Below are 19,303 nucleotides of genomic sequence, written 5' to 3' on the forward strand. Positions count from 1 at the left end.
ATCCAACACACATACTTAGCGTACAGTTAAAATTTTTCCACATAATATACATGTACATACATAAATGCTCATTTTAATATACCTGCCATACATTGTCAATTTGTATATTGTCAATCCTTGCCCACCTATTTGTATTATTTTTTTTTTTTATTCCTTATTGTGTTTTTTGTTCTGTCGCTGTTATGTTGCACTGCGGAGCTCTGTCACAAAAACCAATTCCTCGTATGTGTGAACATACCTGGCAATAAAGCTCATTCTGATTCTGATTCTGATTCTGATGATTTAGTGTGCTGGAATGAGTCATAAATCTGTCCTATACAAAAGACATGACAAAGGCAGCAACAACTGTCAAAAAACAAAAAACAAATACAAAGCAGTCCAGATCTTTACACATTTGTATTATTCGTTTTGGTTTGGCTCATTCAGAAGTATTTTTCAGTGTTTGAACTCCACTGCAAGCCTCCAGATTTCTGCAGCTTTAGCCAAAGTAATTTCCACTGGAAGACTATCTAGACCTGGAAAAGAAGTGATGTTCTTCATCTCCAAATGGTTTTCCATGGTGGACCTGATGCTATGTTATGAAACACAGAAAGAGAGAGGAGGAAGAGTGTTCAGTGGTGTGCTTTACATCAACAGTTAGCATTGGATTCTATTGTTCTCAGCACATGCATTCATTTCCTTTCATTTCATTCTGACCAGCTGCCTGCTCAGTAGATGACTAGAGCAGGGCACAATGACAGATGAGAGCCTGGAGGGGTCAAAGTGTGCCTCTTTTGGGTCTGAGAACCTACAGGTCTCCGGGGAATGACTAGGTCTAGTAGGTCTGCATTGTTTTGACTGAAAGTGAGTAAAAACTTAAAAGACCATTATGTGGTTTAATGTTGTAGTACTTGGTGCTACATGCTATAGGATCATTTTAGATGTACTGTATATGCTTCGGATGCCAGGACATTGAATGACTTTCACGATTGGATTAATGTTTACAATCATAAGTCAGATTTCAAAAGTGACAGGTTTCATTATAATTAAATTTTAAAATTAATTATTATACAGTTATTTAAAATACTTGATTGGAATTTTGCTGTACATTTTTGTATAATGTTTCTCATATAACTGGTTTCATATAACAAATTAATTTTCAAATCAGTATTTCATGTGCATTTATTTATTTGTTTGAAAAAAAGCTTGGTCCTGAGGACGCTGTGAAGGTTTCAAGGTATTTTGTGATGATGACTGGCTGACATCACATTCTACATTTTAAAATGTACATTTAAAAAGTCAAATGTCAGACATCTGTGAAAAAGGCCTACTTTGCCTTTTGTGGCCAGTTTGCCTCATCAAAACCCACCCTCACAAATGGTGAGTCCAGAAGGCTGCATTCCAGACGGCTGGAATCCTGGGTAAATTATGTACAAATATAAAAAAACAATAAGATCAGTTCTTACTCCCAGTGCGGAGCGAAGCCTTCTTCAGCAGTGCTGTTGGTCTTGAGCTGAAGGATTTCATGTAGCTCCAAAGAGAAAAGGTCAGTATCTGTGATCCCAAGGAAAACCTTCACCTGCATTCTTTCCTCTGAAGTCACTTTATCTCTGAAGTCTTTAGACAGTCGCTGGAATGGATCCTGCAAAATTGTGCATTGAAAGATTTAAAGTCAATCACACAAATCATAATATACCTGACCAATAAACATGCGAACATCATGAATATGTTCTGGAATGAAGTTTAAACAATGTCTTTATGTATTATTTAACCAAGCGATATTGTCCAGCTATTCAGAAAAGCTTGGGTTAAACGTCTCTGAACTGTTGGTGGCACACGCTCTCTTGTTAAAGCTTGGCACACATTGACCAACAAATTCCCTTGGATTTATAACCCTCGTACGTCCACTCTCTGTGTTGTCTAGGGTCAATCAGAGGAGGTCAACAGAGGTCAGCAGTAATGGGGTCAGTTTATTGAAAGGCTAAATAGCTGAGCAGAAGGAGGGAATTGGAAATAAGCTCTGTGAAAACATTTATTCTTAAATTAATATTAATCTTAAATTATTCACGCATACCCTACCATTCAAAAGTTTGGGGTAGGTAAGATTATTATTATTATTTGATGTTTTGGGAAGAAGTCTTTTATGCTCATTAAGGTTGCGTTTATTTGATCAAAAATACAGTAAAAACAATGAAATGTTGTGAAACAGTAATATTGTAAAATCTTATTAATATTTACTATATATATATATACATATATATATATATATATATATATATATATATATATATATAAAATAAATTTATTCATGCAATCGCAAAGCTGATTTTTTAGCAGTCATTACTCCATTCTTCCAAAACACAAAATCTTTCTGAAGTGATTTGAATATGCTGTTTTAATTTTTGCTTTAAAAACATTTTTATTATTATCAATGTTGAAAAACAGTTGTGCTGCTTAATGTTTTTGAGGAAACCATGATGCAGTTTTATCAGTAATTTAATAACATTTTCTTTTTCAAAAGATAAACTTTTATTTGAAATAGAAATCTTTTGTAACATTTGTAATAATAATTTAATGCATTCTTGCTGAATAAATAATAGTGAAGCATCCTATAGGCTCAATGTAAACTTAAGTAGAGTCTATTGAGAGAAGAAGAAAACAAATCCTAGAAATTAGAATGTAATTACTTAAGAGATTAGATGTAAAAATACGTGATGTAGATGTAAATATGTGATTGGTATTAATGATATACAGTCAGAAAAAGCTGAATGTCAAATTACCTGTCCTTTCCTCATCATCTGTTCACTCTTCCAGCAAGTAAGGAGCTGCCATGTGGCTGTGCACTGACTAAGTCGGTTCTCTTTTAAAGCCTAAAAACCAAGCAGCGTGGAATCAGATTACAGGTCAGACAGATTATATACACTGATAGTAGTAGCAAAATACCTGCTTGGTTAAATTCCCTTTTAGTTGCTAGTTTAAACGCATGTCTCACCTCAGCTATGGTGCTTGTGATGTGTTGGTTCATTTTCAAGGACTCTGTCAGATAGGACAGCAGCAGAACTTGTGGGTCTCCACCGGTTTTACCTAGGAAACGAAGCCCAATCTCCACAGCATAAACTGCGTCACACACATCAGTGTATGAACGTAGCATTGATCTCATGGAGCTGAGCACAGAGGCCTTGAGTGCTTCCTGTAAATCAGATCAAAATTAAGCTTCCTTAAGAAGAAAATGTATTAAATTGAAAAAATATAGATTTAATAATTATAGATTATATTATATTACTACAGTATGTCACCAATAAACCAGAAGCATTTGCTCCTCCGAGACCTACTGTTAGTAAACTGAACGAAGTGCAAAGACACTGAAGAAAATTACCTGAGGTATTTTGGCTCTGACCTCATCAAGGACTTCTATAAAATTCTGATGATGTCTTCTCAGATATTTATCAGTGTCCTGCATGACATTTTTAATTATGAGTTCTCATTGTAGTAACTAATGAATCTGGTCATATATTTAACACTTGTATGATAATACGTTTTAAAATGTGTAGACTCACTGTTTGAATGCGTGGTTTGCCTGCAAAAAAGCGTCTGCTGAGTTCTCTCTCAATAGCTTTATGATCACTGGAGCTCACTGTTTGCTGACCCTTCTCTAGTTTGTAATGGCAGTTAGCTAACACCAGGGGGAGCAACTCCTTCTCTGGGTGACACAGGGCAAGTTGGCTCTTGGACAGTGCTGCCAAGGGCACTTTATAGTCACTGTAAGATGAAATGTAACCATCTGACATGTAAACAATTTTTGAAACAAAAATCTGGCAGTAAAGATATTTATTCAAAAAACTATTTCAAATAAACACTTTTTCTTTGTTCTTTTGATCAATAGTGTACACTCCTTCTCAAATACACACCTGTCTTCCTGGTGACAGAGTTTTCTGGCTTCTCGCACAAGACTGTTGTGAGTCTCAGACAGGAGATCTATGATTGCGTGAAGACATGTGCCTGGTCCGTGACGACTCAGGGAGAGAAACTGCCCAGAGCTTTCCATAGTTATGTTTTTTTCACAAAGTGTAGGACCCAAACCCAAAGAAGCTAAAATAATGAAACAATATCACTATAATATTATGAGGTTACAATGATTTCTAGACTCACTTGTATTATTTAACTTTGTTATTTTAGTTTGAAGAGTTTTCTATCAGTATATAATCAGTATATAATTTTAAATATTGTTCATTTAGCGTTTTTTAACAGCCAGTTTAATAATTATCATGGACACACATGATACACATAATGATAAACACTGAAGGCACTGCAAGTTGCTTTGGATAAAACATCTTTTAAATTCCAGATGTATACCTCTAGCAACTTACCGTTATTAGATATTTCCATTCTGAGTTGGTTCCACACCTTCATGAAGATCTCTACTCTTTCCGATAATAATTTCCTCTGATGGCCTATTTGGATTAACACAAATTAGAGTACAGTAATATTGCATACAGTATATACAAAAATAAATCAACATGTTATCTCCAGTGAGTTTAAGTGTGACAAACCAGCAGGAATGCATTGCAGCAGTGAAGCGATGGTGTGGGTCTGGTTCTCAGAGCCTGGAGGAAGCACTTTTATTAGATCAGACAGCAGAGCAGCAAGCGCCGGCAGATGGATCAGCTGTCTTATGCAGTGCACCTGATAAACACAATCACATAGGATATACTGAAAGTTTGGGAACATTCTTAAAGTCAGTATGAAACCGTGTGCTCAACTTCCATAATGTAATACAAAGGCCTTTATAAATGTTTTAAGTGAACAAACCTTATTGATAAAAAGGGTGAGCAGGGGTGCTTGACCTTGGTTTATTTGCTGTGAGAAGCTTTCCACTGTTAGGACAGGTGAGGGGCTCCAGAAGGCAGAGTGGTGGGTGGGGCAGTTAGTGGGGAGATGAAGCATTTTTTGAGGGTCTCCTCTCAGGACCTTCATCAGGGGACTGTTAGAAAGTTGGTTATCAGTTGCAATCAGATCCTGTTCCCTGCCCAATGTCCTTTCCAAATCCTGAAAACAGAGACAAAGGTTCACTGATGCAATTATATGCATTCAGTGTAGTTATATGACAGAATTTTTACTCCATCTATTTAATTATGTTATTTGTATTTTTTTTTCAAAGAAACTATTTAAATTGATCACATTATTTTCAAATGGTTCACACACTCCTGATATTCAGCAGTATCAAGACTGACCTGTAAAACAGGACTGATGACAGTTTTACAGACTGTGGTCTCCCACTGCTCTCTGGACTTGCGTGTTGCCAGGTCCACACCGGCACCTGGCGAAGAGAAAAAATATCAAACAGGTTTTCTGGTTGTCCAGTTCGTTGTGTTTTTGTTATGGTCAACTAAAACTAAACTCAATTAATTTTAAGTAACTGAAAAGCTGAAATATAATACAATATTAATATTCAATGGCAACAAACTGAAATAAAAATGTTAAAGTTGAAGTACTAAAATTATTATAACTAAAAATGGAATACAATGAATTAAAGCTATATAAATATTAAAAAAGGACAAACACATGTAACATAATTACTAAAACTTAAACTGAAATTAAAATGAAAACTGAAAATATATATGTGACGAGTGGGGCGGGGCCGAGGGACATGGGAGCGAGGCCGGGGGAGTGATTGGAGATGAACTACACCTGTTCGACCCACCGGTCTCGAGGCCCATGGAGGAGATGGAAGGATATAAAACTGGAGCGACGACAGTGAAGGACGAGAGAGGACCAGGCCTGGGCTTTTAGTTGTGTTTTGGGTTTTATTTGCGCGCACCAGTCGTCTGTGAGGGGCTGGTGCGCTGTTTTTGTGTTTATTTTGTTATTAAAATGGTTTTGATTGTCCGCCGGTTCCCGCCTCCTTCTTCCGGATGAATATGAAGGTTGATATCGTTACAGTGGTGCCAAAGCCCGGGAGAAGGAGGGACGCGCTGCTGAAGATCCCTCGCCGCTGTGGTGAATCCGCGGTGCCATCGAGCAGGCGAGGAGTGTGCCGCCATGGACGCTCGAGGCGGTGGGCTGGAGCGAGTTGCCGGGGACGGGCGAGCTCGCTACCGGCCGCCCACGATGTGGAGAGACGGCTGCCGTCCGTGAGGGAGCGGAGGAGTTGGCGCCGTTCGCCAGGTGGCCGGAGCCTGCTGCCTCCGCCGGAACGGGGAGGAGCAGGGAACGGGGGACTCCTGCCGGCTGCCCAAAACCGGAGGAGCCGTCGCCGTCCACCGGGCGGCGGAGGAGTGTCGTGCCGTCCGCCGAGGGCCGTCCAGTGCCACCGCCAGGCACCGCGGAGGAGATCGCCCAGCTGGTGGAGGTGCCGAGCAGCGGTGCGTCTGGGAACCGGAATTTTTTTTTTTTTCCTCTCTCCCCTCTCTCGTCTCTGTCGCTCCTCCTTCCATCTCCTTTTCTCTCGCCTCGTCTGTCCTACCCCCAGGTTCCCGCAGGTCCCCGTGAGCGGCCCCCCCGGAGGGAGGGGGGGAGGAGTAGAGCGCAGTCTCGGGAGTACCCCCCGGCCTGCGAGGGGCGATGGGGGTATGTGACGAGTGGGGCGGGGCCGAGGGACATGGGAGCGAGGCCGGTGGAGTGATTGGAGATGAACTACACCTGTTCGACCCACCGGTCTCGAGGCCCATGGAGGAGATGGAAGGATATAAAACTGGAGCGACGACAGTGAAGGACGAGAGAGGACCAGGCCTGGGCTTTTAGTTGTGTTTTGGGTTTTATTTGCGCGCACCAGTCGTCCGTGAGGGGCTGGTGCGCTGTTTTTGTGTTTATTTTGTTATTAAAATGGTTTTGATTGTCCGCCGGTTCCCGCCTCCTTCTTCCGGATGAATATGAAGGTTGATATCGTTACAATATAAATAAAAGATGATTACCAGAACAGTATATAAAAAATATTAAAATAAACAAATGAATTCTGTTCACATGTTATGCTCTTTTTTTGTTACTATTATATAAGTAAAATGCATTCAACACTATGAAAAGTTCAAGCAGGTTTAACTTTAGTCGAGATTAAAGGATACCTGAGGTGGTCTGTAGAAACATGCTGAAGATTAGATGAATAATAATGGCAGAGTCATCCAAGTTAAGATTTAAAGTCTTCCCAAGAACCTCCATGTCCTTCTCAAGATGTTGCCAGAGGAACTCGTAGACATCATTAACATTTGGATGGATCATATTTCTGATGCCCTGTGAAGAATCAAGCCCTTTAGAAAATAGTGTTTTTATTCTCTAACACTCGTGGTCCACTAACTGAATTTCAGTAGTTGGCATTATATAAAGAATTGTTCAAAAAACAAATGGAGTTGGCATGCAAGACAACATTTATCAGCAGGTAATAAGCAAACTTTCAGGGTTCCTTCAAACCTTTTTACCTGTTGATCGTGAATGGCTCCTTGCAACATGGCCAGGTGAAGACAGAGACGGAGGAGACAGGACTGTGCTGAAGTGTGATTCCTGTTTGGGGCTTCAGACCGGTTTTCAGCGTGTCCCAGTACATGTCCAGGCCGTGTCATGTCAGGGATTCCATGAGCTTCAGTAAAACCGTCAACTGGTTTATGATTCTGACCTCCTATACGGACTCCACAAGTGGCACAGCTTGACAAAGCCACTGGTTTGCCGCACTAAGTAAGTGGAGAAAAATCAATGTTAATCAGTTTCACAGACTATAATACCAGTTCATTCAAATATGAAAAAGTGAAAGAAATTAAATCTCACCTCTCCCACAAAGCATGCATGACCGTTAGAACACACTGTAAAGTAGGGAAGTAAGACAAAATCTGTTATGCAGGAGGCATTTAAGGAAATTAAGGAAATTTATTTTCACTTCATGCACAAGTCACACTCACAGTACATCTTCAGTTTTTTCTCTTCAGCGAGCCACTGCCGGGCCTCACTGGTATGGTCATCAGGCATTGTGGGTAGAAAGGCTCCCTAAGGATGAGTAGAGAAACATAGCTGTTTTAAAAATCAGCACAATCAATTCAAAACCAAAGCATACAATCAAATGCAAATCATTCTAAGCCAGGGGTCATCCTAAAACTCGGTCCTAGAGGGCCGGTGTCCAGCAAAGTTTATCCCCAACTAATCAAGGTCTGACTAGACATTCTAGAAACTTCCAGAAAGGTGTGTTGAGGTAAGGTAAGGTAAGGTAATTTATTTATAAAGCACAATTAAAAACAACAGGCAGTTGACCAATGTGCTGTACAATTTGAAAACATACAAAAGCAAATGTGCAAAACATTTACACAATACTATACAGATATCTAGCTACTCTCATAAAACAAACAATAAACTTACTCAGCTATTTGATTTAGACAGGAAAGCCAGAGAAAAAAGATGAGTTTTTAAGAAAGATTTAAAAGATACCACTGTGGAGGCAGTTCTAATATGCGAAGGCAGACTATTCCAGAGTTTCGGTGCCAACACAGAAAAAGAACAATCACCCCAAAGTTTGCATCTAGACCTTGGGACAATTAACATTTTCTGGCCAGATGACCTAAGTGATCTTGATGGAGAGTATATCTGCAATAGATCTGAGAGATAAGGTGGTGCCAGACCATTTAGAGATTTAAAAACAAACAACAAAATCTTAAAATCAATTCTATAGCAGATAGGCAACCAATGTAAAGAAAACAAAATCGGAGTGATATGGCTCCGCTTCCGAGATCCTGTCAGCAATCTAGCTGCGGCATTTTGAACAATTTGCAAACGTCTCAAAGTCGACTGATTAATTCCTGCATACAAAGCATTACAGTAGTCTAAACGTGATGTCACAAAAGCGTGCATTACTCTCTCTAGCTCCTCAAATGACAAAAATGACTTGACTTTTGTCAGGGTTCTTAATTGAAAGAAACTTGATCGCACAACAGCGTTTACTTGTTTGTCAAATTTTAGGGAGTTATCAAAAATTACCCCCAAGTTTTTCACCATGGATTTACAATAAATAGATAAAGAACCTAAATCAACCCAGGGTGACTCAGATACATTAGAGGGTGCAAACACAACAATCTCAGTTTTACCTTCATTTAGATGCAGAAAATTTGCAGCCAGCCAAGTTTTCAAATCATTCAGACATGTTAAAAGAGGCCCTAATGAATGATTATCTTCCCTTTTTACAGGCATATATATCTGTGTATCATCTGCGTAGCAGTGAAATGATATTTTGTGTTTTTGAAAATAGCACCAATTGGAAGCATATATAATGAAAACAAAATGGGTCCCAAGATGGACCCTTGAGGTATCCCACATTTAAGAGGGGCAGACGAAGATGTAAATTCCCCCATGGTAACTGAGAAACTTCTGTTTGTTAAATACGATTTAAACCAGTTTAAAACAATGCCTCACATCCCTACCAACCTCTCTAGGCGTGAGATAAGAATTTTGTGGTCTATAGTATCAAATGCCGCGCTCAAATCAAGTAACACTAAAACTGCTGCCTTTCCAGAATCTACAGTCAATAAAACATCATTAAGAACTTTTAAAAGTTCAGATTTTGTACTGTGATGTTTCCTAAAGCCAGACTGAAATTTGGTTGGAGCTTGGAGCTTACCTCTGCAGGACAGTGTCCTTCCAGGACTGAGCTTGGAGACCCCTGTTCTAAACTCACTCCAGAAATGTATATTATTCATTAAGAAGCCCTTACTGTCATGTTCTGAGGTTGAGAGGCAATATTGAAGAGGGGGCTCAGCAGCCCGTTCCCATTGTAAAACACTGAGCTTGCATGCACCAGGAGCTCCAGCACAGGACGGCGTTTAGCAGGTACACCTACACGGAGACTCAGGTAAGATCCTGGACCCCCAATCTTATTGGATAAGAGAGCAGTGCAGAGCTCTCTGGCATGTCCTGTTATGTTTTCTCTAATAACATCCTCTAAGAGTCTGATCTCCTGTTGAGAGAGAGAGAGAGAGAGAGAGAGAGAGAACGTGTTTAGTTTTGCCAGGCTGAATGTCTGAATCTCATAAAGGAAAGACATTTATGCCCAAACATGTTACTATTGCAGGTGGGTGAAGTTCTAATTGACATCAGAATGATACTTATGTGAATTAAATGTTTATAAATATTTAAAACTCTGTTGTCATCTCAAATATAGTCCTACATTGATTCTGAATTCTGGATGTTAACTAGTGATTAATAAAATGATAAAACCTAACCAACACTTGCCTGTGCCTGAGGATATGTAGCTCTATCAGGTGACATGAAGCGGCAGGTGACCTGCCTAAACACAGCTAGAGTCAGCAGGATGTTTTTCAAAGGGCCTGAACCACCAGTCTGAAAAAATAAAAATAAATTAAAAACATTAATTGATCAAATGTGACTGTAACATTTCTATTTCAAATATGTTTTTTTTTTTTGGACTTTCTATTCATCAAAGATAAAAACATAGCACAGTTTCCATTGCGGTGGACGATATGGCAAAAATATCTTTTCACGATTATTTTTGAAAAAATCACGATTCATGATTTTATCAAGATTCCTTGTAATGTAGCTTGTACTATTTTGCAAGTAGTCTGAGCAATACAGCCAGACTAATTTCCCTATTTTAAAAGCAAACCTTACAAGGTAGCAAAATAAAAAAGAATGGCGGACATTTAGGCCAAAGTCTAATCTTTGTCATTATTTTGTCTTTGTTATTAAAAAATAAGAACAAAGATACACATTACAAATACACATAATATACAAATAAAACAACAGTGATCAATTTTTCAGTCACAGTACGAATTTTAGCAGTAGCATTCAATAAACTGAATGATCAAATCTAAAAATAAAGCATATATTCTTCAATATATAAATTATGCATTGATTCTTAGTAAAGCTAATGTATTATTGTTCATCAGTCAAGTGATTTTTCTCTTTGTGTTTTGTTGTTTTATTAACATTAAATGAGATGAGTTAAATGAGTTCACCCAAAAATGAAAATCCTGTCATCTTTTACTCATTCTTAAGATGTTTTAAACCTGAAAGAGTTTCTTTCTTCTGCTGAACAAAGGTTATTTTCAAGAATGTTGGTAACCAAACAGTTGCTGGGCTCCAGTAGCTGCATAGTATTTTTTTCCTACTATCAAAGTCAATTGTTTGGTTACCCACATGCTCAGCACAAGAAAGAAATGAATACAGATTTGGGACAACATGAGATCAGATGTGAATTGGCTGCTGAAAATTTAGTTTTTGTGTGTGTTGTTTTTTTTTTATATACAGATGTAGACTCTGACCTGTAGTGCTTCTCTGAGGCCATTTGTTGTGGCTTCTTGCAATGCTTCTCCCACACCATCTCTAAGAGAACGGTATGACTGACCACAACACAAGAAACGATCCACCTCTGTAGGAATCAACCTCTGTAGAAGAGAAAACAAACAACAGTGATCATCATTTAAAAAAAAATAATTAACCCACAAACTCAATTTTATTACTTGTCTACAATATTATAAACACCCTTAACACAACACATTTGAATGGCCATACATGAAGCTGTAGCATCTTTGCAGGGAAGATCCATTCATAATTAGTGCTGCTGATTAGTGCTTGCAGACAGTCCATGCCAGCATGCCTGTTGATTGCTCGAAGCAAGTAAACTCTGTACCAGTCATTGTTACCATATTCACACACAGCCTTTATCTGCTCCAAAAGCTTTAGCTCAGCTTCCTCAAAATTGTCTGAAAGACACCAAACATATGGAAAGGTTGCAGAATAAAACATAAAAAGACATGTTATTAATTTAAGCAATATACTTTTACTGCCATGAATTGGTCAGACCAGAAGTTACTCGTACTGGTTCTTTTGCCAATAATTCTGGACAGGATAGAGGCAACAGAGTCCAGACACATTCTGAGGCGAGCCATAGACAGCAGAAACTCAGCTGGGTCGTTCTGTCTGGAAGGTGTCTGTTTACGAGCCAGTCGACTAAGGAAGTTTGAATTCTCCTTCAGATGTCTTTCATCTCCATTTAATCCAGAACAAAACAGGGAATCCTGGATAAACAACAAATCTGCTTTTAGAAACAAACATGCAGATTTTAAATAATAATTAATGTGGCTGAAAGTGGAATACAACTGTCGATGATTATACCTGGTAAAAATAAAATAAAAAAGTTTGTAGTGGATTGATAAGCATTTGCTAAGATACTTTGGATGGTAGCTAAGATCTTGCTAGGTACTTGCTTAATGGCCCAAAACAAAAGTCTCACCATATGGCTAGGGGCCATGGGATTTTTCACCCATTTTTTGTCCACCAGACAAAAATCCTAAGTATAATCACACTTAATGTACCATTCATGTTTGTGGTACAGAATGGGTTAAGCGCCAAAGTTTTGCACTTAAAACAACACAATAGAAAATTATTTTTAAGTGAATACATGGTGCAAAGACACCTGGGCTACTTGATTATGACACACCTGGAAACAGTTAACAAATAGCCGGTAGAGTTCAGTTCTGTCCTCCTGGTCCAGAAGCTTGTTCTCCAGGTTTTCTAAGTACTTCTGTATATGCTCCTTTACCTGTTTGAAGCTGAAGAGATTATCTAATTACAAAATGTTCTTGATTAACGTAAAGGCCAATTCGCACTGCACCAACAGATGCCTGTAATCTGACAAAAGCCAAGTAAACATGTTAAATTGCTTAAAACAACAATGCCAACCAATGTCAACAGATGTGACAAAACCCAACAAAGTGTCTTTTGCCGTTGGTCAGCATCTGTTGGTGCAATGTGAATTAGCCTTAAAGGCCATGTTGCAGGTTAACCACCATTTTTGATTAATGGGTACATAAATCACTCAAGATATGTATACCGAGGTCACACAGCAAGGGAAACAACGATGGCAGCCCCTACGAATAATACTGCCTACGGATGCAGTGTTAATGCAAGTGGTACACGTTGAAAAAACGATTTTAGGTCAATGCAACGTTGCAATAAAATAAATAATCTAGTTACAATTCCTTGCGCTCAGAAAGTTTGGCGTAACTTGCCTGAAACGGTACAAAGTCGTTAGTAGTGGTATGAAATAGTGATTACGAGCTCAAAAACCTGCCTGGAACGCAGCATCAGAACTATAACGGCTGACTGGGATGAGGAAGAGGTGGCAAGAGCCAACATGTATGATCCGCAGCCGTGTAATTTCGATCGAGCCAGACGTGAGAGGGCAAATGAGGAATTGCCAAGAACTGATGTCTGTCAAAGCCTATGCATGGTCCGAGGAGAATTAGTGGAGAGTTGGTGAAGTGTCCTGGTGAGTTGCTATCATTTAGCATCGCAGCAATGAGCACTGCTAGTCTACGAGCAGCAGTGCACAATAACGACACACACACACACACACACACATATATGTACACATATATACATATATATCTAGTGGCAGTGATCATGACGTTAGGTTCAGATAAGTATTGGTAACCTTTGTCATAGTGTCGTAGTACTGGTAAACTTTGTCTTTGTCATCTAGAAATACAAGGCATCATGTTTGCTATATGGACGTTTCTAAGCGTTTATCTCGTCCTCCGGTGAAAATGTTGTTGCAAACGTAGCTGCGTGTGTATCGCTGTGTTTGGCAGGTGCTTATGTGGGTGCTGTTCCATGGAAACTGCGCTGAAAAGCTTGTGCTGTAGGGGAACTGAGTGCGTTTGGGTCGCTGTTGGTCGATCTCTCTCTATCTATCTGTCTGTTTATCTATCTATATATGTAGTCTATCTATCTATATATATCTATGTATTTATCTATTTATCTATAATCTGCGCTATCTGAATACTCACGTCTACTACTCGTCTCTCTCTAGTCACTCTCAATGCTCTCAAGGCGGCTTTGGTAAATTCTCTCCCCAACGTGACGTGATGCAATGCATTGTGGGGGAAAGGAGACCGCTGTAAGATAGTACCTACTTTTTCGTATTATATTCCATTTTGTGATACCCATCAACATAAAATACAATGGATAACAGTTTAAATGTTTATTACCAACAAGCAAATTGCACAAATTTGTTAAAAAATTAACCTTGCAACACGGCCTTTAATCAAAACTCTCAAGACTCACTTCATAAAGCCAATACTGCATATTTAAAGTCATAAAAAAGGTCACATATGCCTGGATGTGGTAATGTGTTGTCTGTATTGCAGCACCTGTATTGCAGAAGAAGTTTCGGCAGCACAGAGCGCACCACAGGGCTCTGGTCAACACACTCCAGGAATGGGGTGAGCTCTCTAGTCATATAAACATCTCCTATAATATAAACAGACATGTAAACATAAACATAAAAGCAAATTATAGATTAAATTGCTCTTTCTAGAACCTTTCAATGAATTGATTGTTTTGATTCAAGGAATTAGACTGAATGATTCGCTCTCAATGATCTCAGTCTTAAATTTTGATCTGTTTGTCCCACTAAGCTATTGTATGATTTCAAAAGACTTGAAATATGGAATGCAAGTCGCATGAACCACTGACAGATATTCAAATTCTAAATGTATGTCTTTTTTGAAGTTCCCTCTCTCATATTAACAACCATGTACAGAAATGTAATTTTGTAATGAAATATTTCACAAGGAAATCCACCCACCTTGTGCTGAAATTAGGAGAGAGAAAAGCAGTTCCACCAGGTCCTCTGGTGGATCTTGATCATCAGTCAGACAGAAACGAGAAACCACCTCCAGGAAAAAGGCATTACAGCATTTTCTTATTTCTTTATGCTGCTTCAGGGCTAAGCTGTAATAAAAATATTTTATACATTACAGCCAAATCAATTGACCACAGTAAAGAAGCTTATTGTTCATTGTCTAAATGGATATCTGAAGTAACCAAGAACAAAGAACTGAACTCACTCTATGGTCGTGGAGACAGTGGGACGATAGTTGTTTGACAGAGGTAACCTGCATTTGGGACAGAAGGCTGCACCTTCTCTCTCAGTAGATCTTTTCAGACAGGACAGACAAAACACATGCTTACAAGGAAGCGCAGTGGGCTCTTTCAGATCTGACAGACAGACAGAGCACTTCACTCCATACCTGAGAAGAAAAAAAAGTGTACAGAAAAGAAGTAATCAAAGGGTTTATTTTTGGAATAGCACATGCTAAACAAAGAAATACAGAAATACTATATGTGTATTAAAACAGTAATGTTATTCAGTTATTCTTAGTCAATAAACTGCAGTTTTCAACATTGTCACATAGTTTAAAATAAAACCAGTCATATCATATAAAATTATGCAGCTCAATCTAAGTGTACCGCAGTTCTCTGCTGATGGATTCCTCATGATAATCATTGAGTATGCGGATGATTTGCTGAAGATTGTCTTTGCTCCTCAAATCAGGAGACCGCTCCATTAGCTGTGAGAAAGGAAATACAAGCAGCATATATGCTAAGGTCTTTTGGGGTTCTAAACTAGTTGCAGCATCTATCCTGATCAAATTTTAACATATTTTATCATCATACTATAGTCTCATAATGAAATGAGGGGCCTACAAGGGTTTCCCATACACCAATGTCTCCTACAAGCGTAATGAACAGAGCAGACAATAATTCTAGACTCACCCCATGTAACTGACTGCAGTGTTTCAGAGTCAGCGCTTTAATCTGTTCATCTCGGACATTCATCTTGATGACCACCTTTTCAATGAACGCAGCCACTAGCAGCATCCCCTGCCACACTGACCTAAGGAAATAACAGATTTTTTAAAGAAATTATGTCATGTTTTCAGATTATCCTATTTTCTACATCTGCAACATTCCTCATAGCTCACTTTATAGTGTCCAGGTGTTTAAGACAGCCATAGCTACTGTAGCCAGGACTAAGCACTCTCTCCAAACACGGCTGAAGTTGCTCAACTCTTTGTAAGAAGGCCTGGCATTCACTTATTGATGATACCGGCAGGAGCTTTGTTTCTTCAACACAGATACCAACAGCTAGAATGTCCTCACACTGTCATAAAACAGAACAAAAAGACAAATCTTTTTGAACTCATCTCAATATTGTTTCATTTGTATAAATTTAGAAGTTTGACTGCACAAACTGGTCACTTATTTACTGGTAGTTATTTTGCTACATAACTGTAGGTTAAATAGGCACTGCAATCTAATTCACCAGCATGTGACTAAAAAGTTTTGCTGGTGAACAGCATAATTAGACATGAAAATTCATGCTGCACTCCTGCTCCTCACCATATCAGGGCTTTCTCTCTTCAATCTTTCTCGTTGGATGATGCAGACCAGTTGAGGGTTGATCTGAAGGGCATGGGATAATGTGTCCAGGCGTGGGCTGTAGATTTGAGCTGCGGCAAGGATCCATGATGGAGAGAGCTCAGGAGTTACTGACATCTCCATCTGCAGGGCGAACACACAACCAAACACTGCACTACGAAAGACCTGTAAAAAAATGCACACACACCCATAGACACCAACATTAGGACACTAAACATGAGATTTGAAAATACATTTTCATACTGATAAAACCTATGTACCCCAAGCTCTTCCTCAGAGTGGATTTTGAATGACAGAAGGACATAATCAGTCAAGTAGCGCTGACCCAACTCGACTTTATCTTCCTCTGAGAGTTTCTGAATATAGCCACCCAGTCCACTGCCTGATACAGCACTAACAAACTGATGAATCCTTGCTTTGCTGCCTTGCTCAGAGCCTGAGAGAAAATGCAAAAACATGGAGTAGTTGCAGAAATGTTATGTATAAGAAGTGAATGTAGTATCTGGTTAGCTAACTGGCCAACTGTAGTCAAACACAAAACAAAAGACCTCACCTCGCACAAACTCTGATTCCTCCCACAAACTCTGGCAGTATGTTTTTATCAACCAGCTAAAAGGAGCAGCACAAGGCCATTCTACTTCTCCAATAAACAGGTGACACTGCACATTAATCTCCTGATCCGGATCGCTAAAAGAAGAAATCTATCTCATCAGTTACAGTGAGATATTTTAAAGCATTAAAAACCTCATTTGAAAATAAATTAAAAATACCTTGCATTTTGTGAAAGGGTTAGGTCAAGGAGCTGTTGATCTTCAAAGATATTCAGCCAGAACTGGGTCAGACCCTCACTGAGACCTTCTCCATACAGTAGGTACAAGTTGCGGTCTCTGTCCAAAACTTCTAAAACTCGGGCAAACACTGGGGTCAAAACACCCTGAAGGTTGCGCCACAAAGTGTGCCTGAAAAACACAGAAATGTTTTACTAGTTTGTTAGTCATCTCTAATCTACGGCTGATGAAGTTTGAGGTTATTTTAAAGGCCTTGTGCAAGGCTTACAAATAACAACGTTGTAATTTTATTCCCTGTTCAAAGTAGTTCCACACCATTATTTTTCTCCACACAAGTTTTAATTATCTTTTATCCAACCCATTTTGATTAACATGATAAAATCAGCACTAAGCACCAGCTTTTAAAAAAAATCTGAGATAGATAGCGATAACAGATTTTTAATGCTAATTGCACCACACAGCTGCTGTACCTAAGTGTTCCACCTTCCTGCAGAGCTTCTCGGTTCTTCGCGACTTTATAAACCCAGTCGTCTGCATTAGGAATTAATTCCTCCTTCTGCATCAGTGCAAACATCAGCCTCCTTAGCAACACTTTCTGGAATCGTACTGAAAATACACATGAACGAGCATTTGTGACTTAAACTTAGAATTTCACATATATTGTACAGTAAGGGGCTTAATTATGACAACAATGGATATAAAATCAGCTGACCTCCTATCCGCCCAGGGTCTCCTCCCAGAAGTCCAAGCAATATGTTCATGCGCTCCATACTCCTTGAGGTTTTTTGGCATGTATCTCTCAGCAATGAAACAGCTTTTTGGGTGCAGGATCTCAATAGAGACAAACTGTGTAGATGCACTGAATCTCCCTGACAACCAATCAAACACAGTATTTCTGTCAGGAGTTATGAAATTCTGTTTGATATAGCACATCTCCGATGTACAGTATATGTTTAAACCAATCTATTGCGAGCTTAAAGGATTTTACCCTCTGACTTTCTGGTCCACTTGTATCCATTTCCTCTGTTTTGTTGAAATCTGTATAAAAAATGAATTAAGAAAATATTGTGCTTGTTAGTGCAAAGTTTACGACTACAATACATGGTGTTGCTAAGGTGTTCTAGGTATTTTTAGACCCTAAATATGGCTTGGGTCTTTCCTTCAGTGCAAGTCTGTGTGATTGCTATTGTCCATTAGGTAGAAATTTTAAGATTAATCACTAAGACCTTACCTCAACAAGCTGCATGATCTGAAGTATACTTTTATGTTTCAAATATTATGTTTTAATACAAAGGGTAAGGGGATTGTTTAAATGTCCAAGTTGATGTTAGCGTTTGGTTGTTGGTACCTTACATACCTGATTCTACTTTCTGGGAGATGAGTTTACTTATAGGTATTCCACAAAAAGCCTTAAGATTTAAGCTCATGTCACCGGAATCTCTGAGGTCATCAATATGTGCTGATAGCCATACTCCTTTAGTAAAAAAGATACTTGTTAAGAATAATTATTTGGCAATACCTAAACTCACTGCAAATGTTCCCTTTACCAAAAATAAACTTACCTCCTTGAAAGCCAATGTACTTGTTGCCACTTGTTCTAAATTGTTCCCCCATGCGGGAGAGCTTTGTGATAAACACAGTATAGACGTTGCACTCATCTGATTTTAAGGACAGGATTTCATTCATGGTACAGTATCTAAGGTAAGAGGAGTCACATTAAATGTCATTAAAGATGATTTTGACTCATGTTATACAGGGTCTTAAAAAAATTTAAATCAGATTTAACCAGCATTAAAAGGACTTACTTTGCCGAAGCAATAAGTTCATTTTTGCACAATGACTCTTCCATGTCCATCTGAACCAAAAGAATGTACAGAAAAATTCCAGATTCCCTCAGGAAGGAACTTTAGAAAAAAAGTCAAATGTTTGAAAATTTTTTTGAACAATTGTTGTGAAAGGTACTGAATAAAGTCAACATAAATAATATAAACATTACCGTATCTTGTTGCAAAAAGAAGCTTCTGTGTCAAATTGGTGTAAAGAGAGCAGAAGAAACCGCTCAGTGGACAAACCCAAGCCCGGGGCAAGATTTCTCACATCAGCTTCAGTGAGAAGACTGGAGAACGTCGTTACCTAACAAAAAAACATATGCATTGGTTTTGCAAGGTAAATTGGTAGATATAACACCATGTCCTGACCAGATGTGGCACGATAAGATTCCAGCAACACGATGTGACAGAATCAATCAAAAATCACAGCCAGATACATAATTAGCACCTGAGATTATCATCATCATAGTTTCTATGCTGTTGTGACACACTGTA

General features: G+C 38.8%; 1 protein-coding gene across 1 annotated transcript in view; it reads right to left on the minus strand.

Moving 5' to 3' along the window:
* Window positions 1-283: 283 nt before the first annotated feature.
* The window catches only part of LOC132121648 (E3 ubiquitin-protein ligase rnf213-beta-like), a 33,298-nt gene continuing 14,278 nt past the window's right edge, over window positions 284-19,303 (minus strand). The window contains exons 26-63 of the mRNA XM_059531266.1: window positions 18,976-19,112; window positions 18,785-18,883; window positions 18,542-18,675; window positions 18,337-18,453; window positions 17,968-18,017; window positions 17,692-17,848; window positions 17,450-17,585; window positions 16,962-17,150; window positions 16,745-16,878; window positions 16,452-16,627; window positions 16,153-16,356; window positions 15,735-15,913; window positions 15,526-15,646; window positions 15,220-15,320; window positions 14,817-14,999; window positions 14,555-14,700; window positions 14,118-14,217; window positions 12,404-12,515; window positions 11,783-11,981; window positions 11,476-11,666; window positions 11,226-11,348; window positions 10,177-10,284; window positions 9,659-9,901; window positions 7,863-7,947; window positions 7,732-7,766; window positions 7,389-7,637; window positions 7,038-7,203; window positions 5,211-5,296; window positions 4,789-5,025; window positions 4,530-4,662; window positions 4,347-4,430; window positions 3,888-4,068; window positions 3,537-3,738; window positions 3,356-3,433; window positions 2,972-3,169; window positions 2,760-2,849; window positions 1,446-1,621; window positions 284-571 (exon numbers count right to left, since the gene is read on the minus strand). Coding sequence (XP_059387249.1) covers window positions 436-571; window positions 1,446-1,621; window positions 2,760-2,849; window positions 2,972-3,169; window positions 3,356-3,433; window positions 3,537-3,738; window positions 3,888-4,068; window positions 4,347-4,430; window positions 4,530-4,662; window positions 4,789-5,025; window positions 5,211-5,296; window positions 7,038-7,203; window positions 7,389-7,637; window positions 7,732-7,766; window positions 7,863-7,947; window positions 9,659-9,901; window positions 10,177-10,284; window positions 11,226-11,348; window positions 11,476-11,666; window positions 11,783-11,981; window positions 12,404-12,515; window positions 14,118-14,217; window positions 14,555-14,700; window positions 14,817-14,999; window positions 15,220-15,320; window positions 15,526-15,646; window positions 15,735-15,913; window positions 16,153-16,356; window positions 16,452-16,627; window positions 16,745-16,878; window positions 16,962-17,150; window positions 17,450-17,585; window positions 17,692-17,848; window positions 17,968-18,017; window positions 18,337-18,453; window positions 18,542-18,675; window positions 18,785-18,883; window positions 18,976-19,112 — 5,475 coding nt within the window. The 3' untranslated portion in view covers window positions 284-435. The remainder of the gene's footprint in view (window positions 572-1,445; window positions 1,622-2,759; window positions 2,850-2,971; window positions 3,170-3,355; window positions 3,434-3,536; window positions 3,739-3,887; window positions 4,069-4,346; window positions 4,431-4,529; window positions 4,663-4,788; window positions 5,026-5,210; window positions 5,297-7,037; window positions 7,204-7,388; window positions 7,638-7,731; window positions 7,767-7,862; window positions 7,948-9,658; window positions 9,902-10,176; window positions 10,285-11,225; window positions 11,349-11,475; window positions 11,667-11,782; window positions 11,982-12,403; window positions 12,516-14,117; window positions 14,218-14,554; window positions 14,701-14,816; window positions 15,000-15,219; window positions 15,321-15,525; window positions 15,647-15,734; window positions 15,914-16,152; window positions 16,357-16,451; window positions 16,628-16,744; window positions 16,879-16,961; window positions 17,151-17,449; window positions 17,586-17,691; window positions 17,849-17,967; window positions 18,018-18,336; window positions 18,454-18,541; window positions 18,676-18,784; window positions 18,884-18,975; window positions 19,113-19,303) is intronic.

Source organism: Carassius carassius, chromosome 39 (genome assembly GCF_963082965.1).
Source record: "Carassius carassius chromosome 39, fCarCar2.1, whole genome shotgun sequence".
NCBI lineage: Eukaryota > Metazoa > Chordata > Actinopteri > Cypriniformes > Cyprinidae > Carassius > Carassius carassius.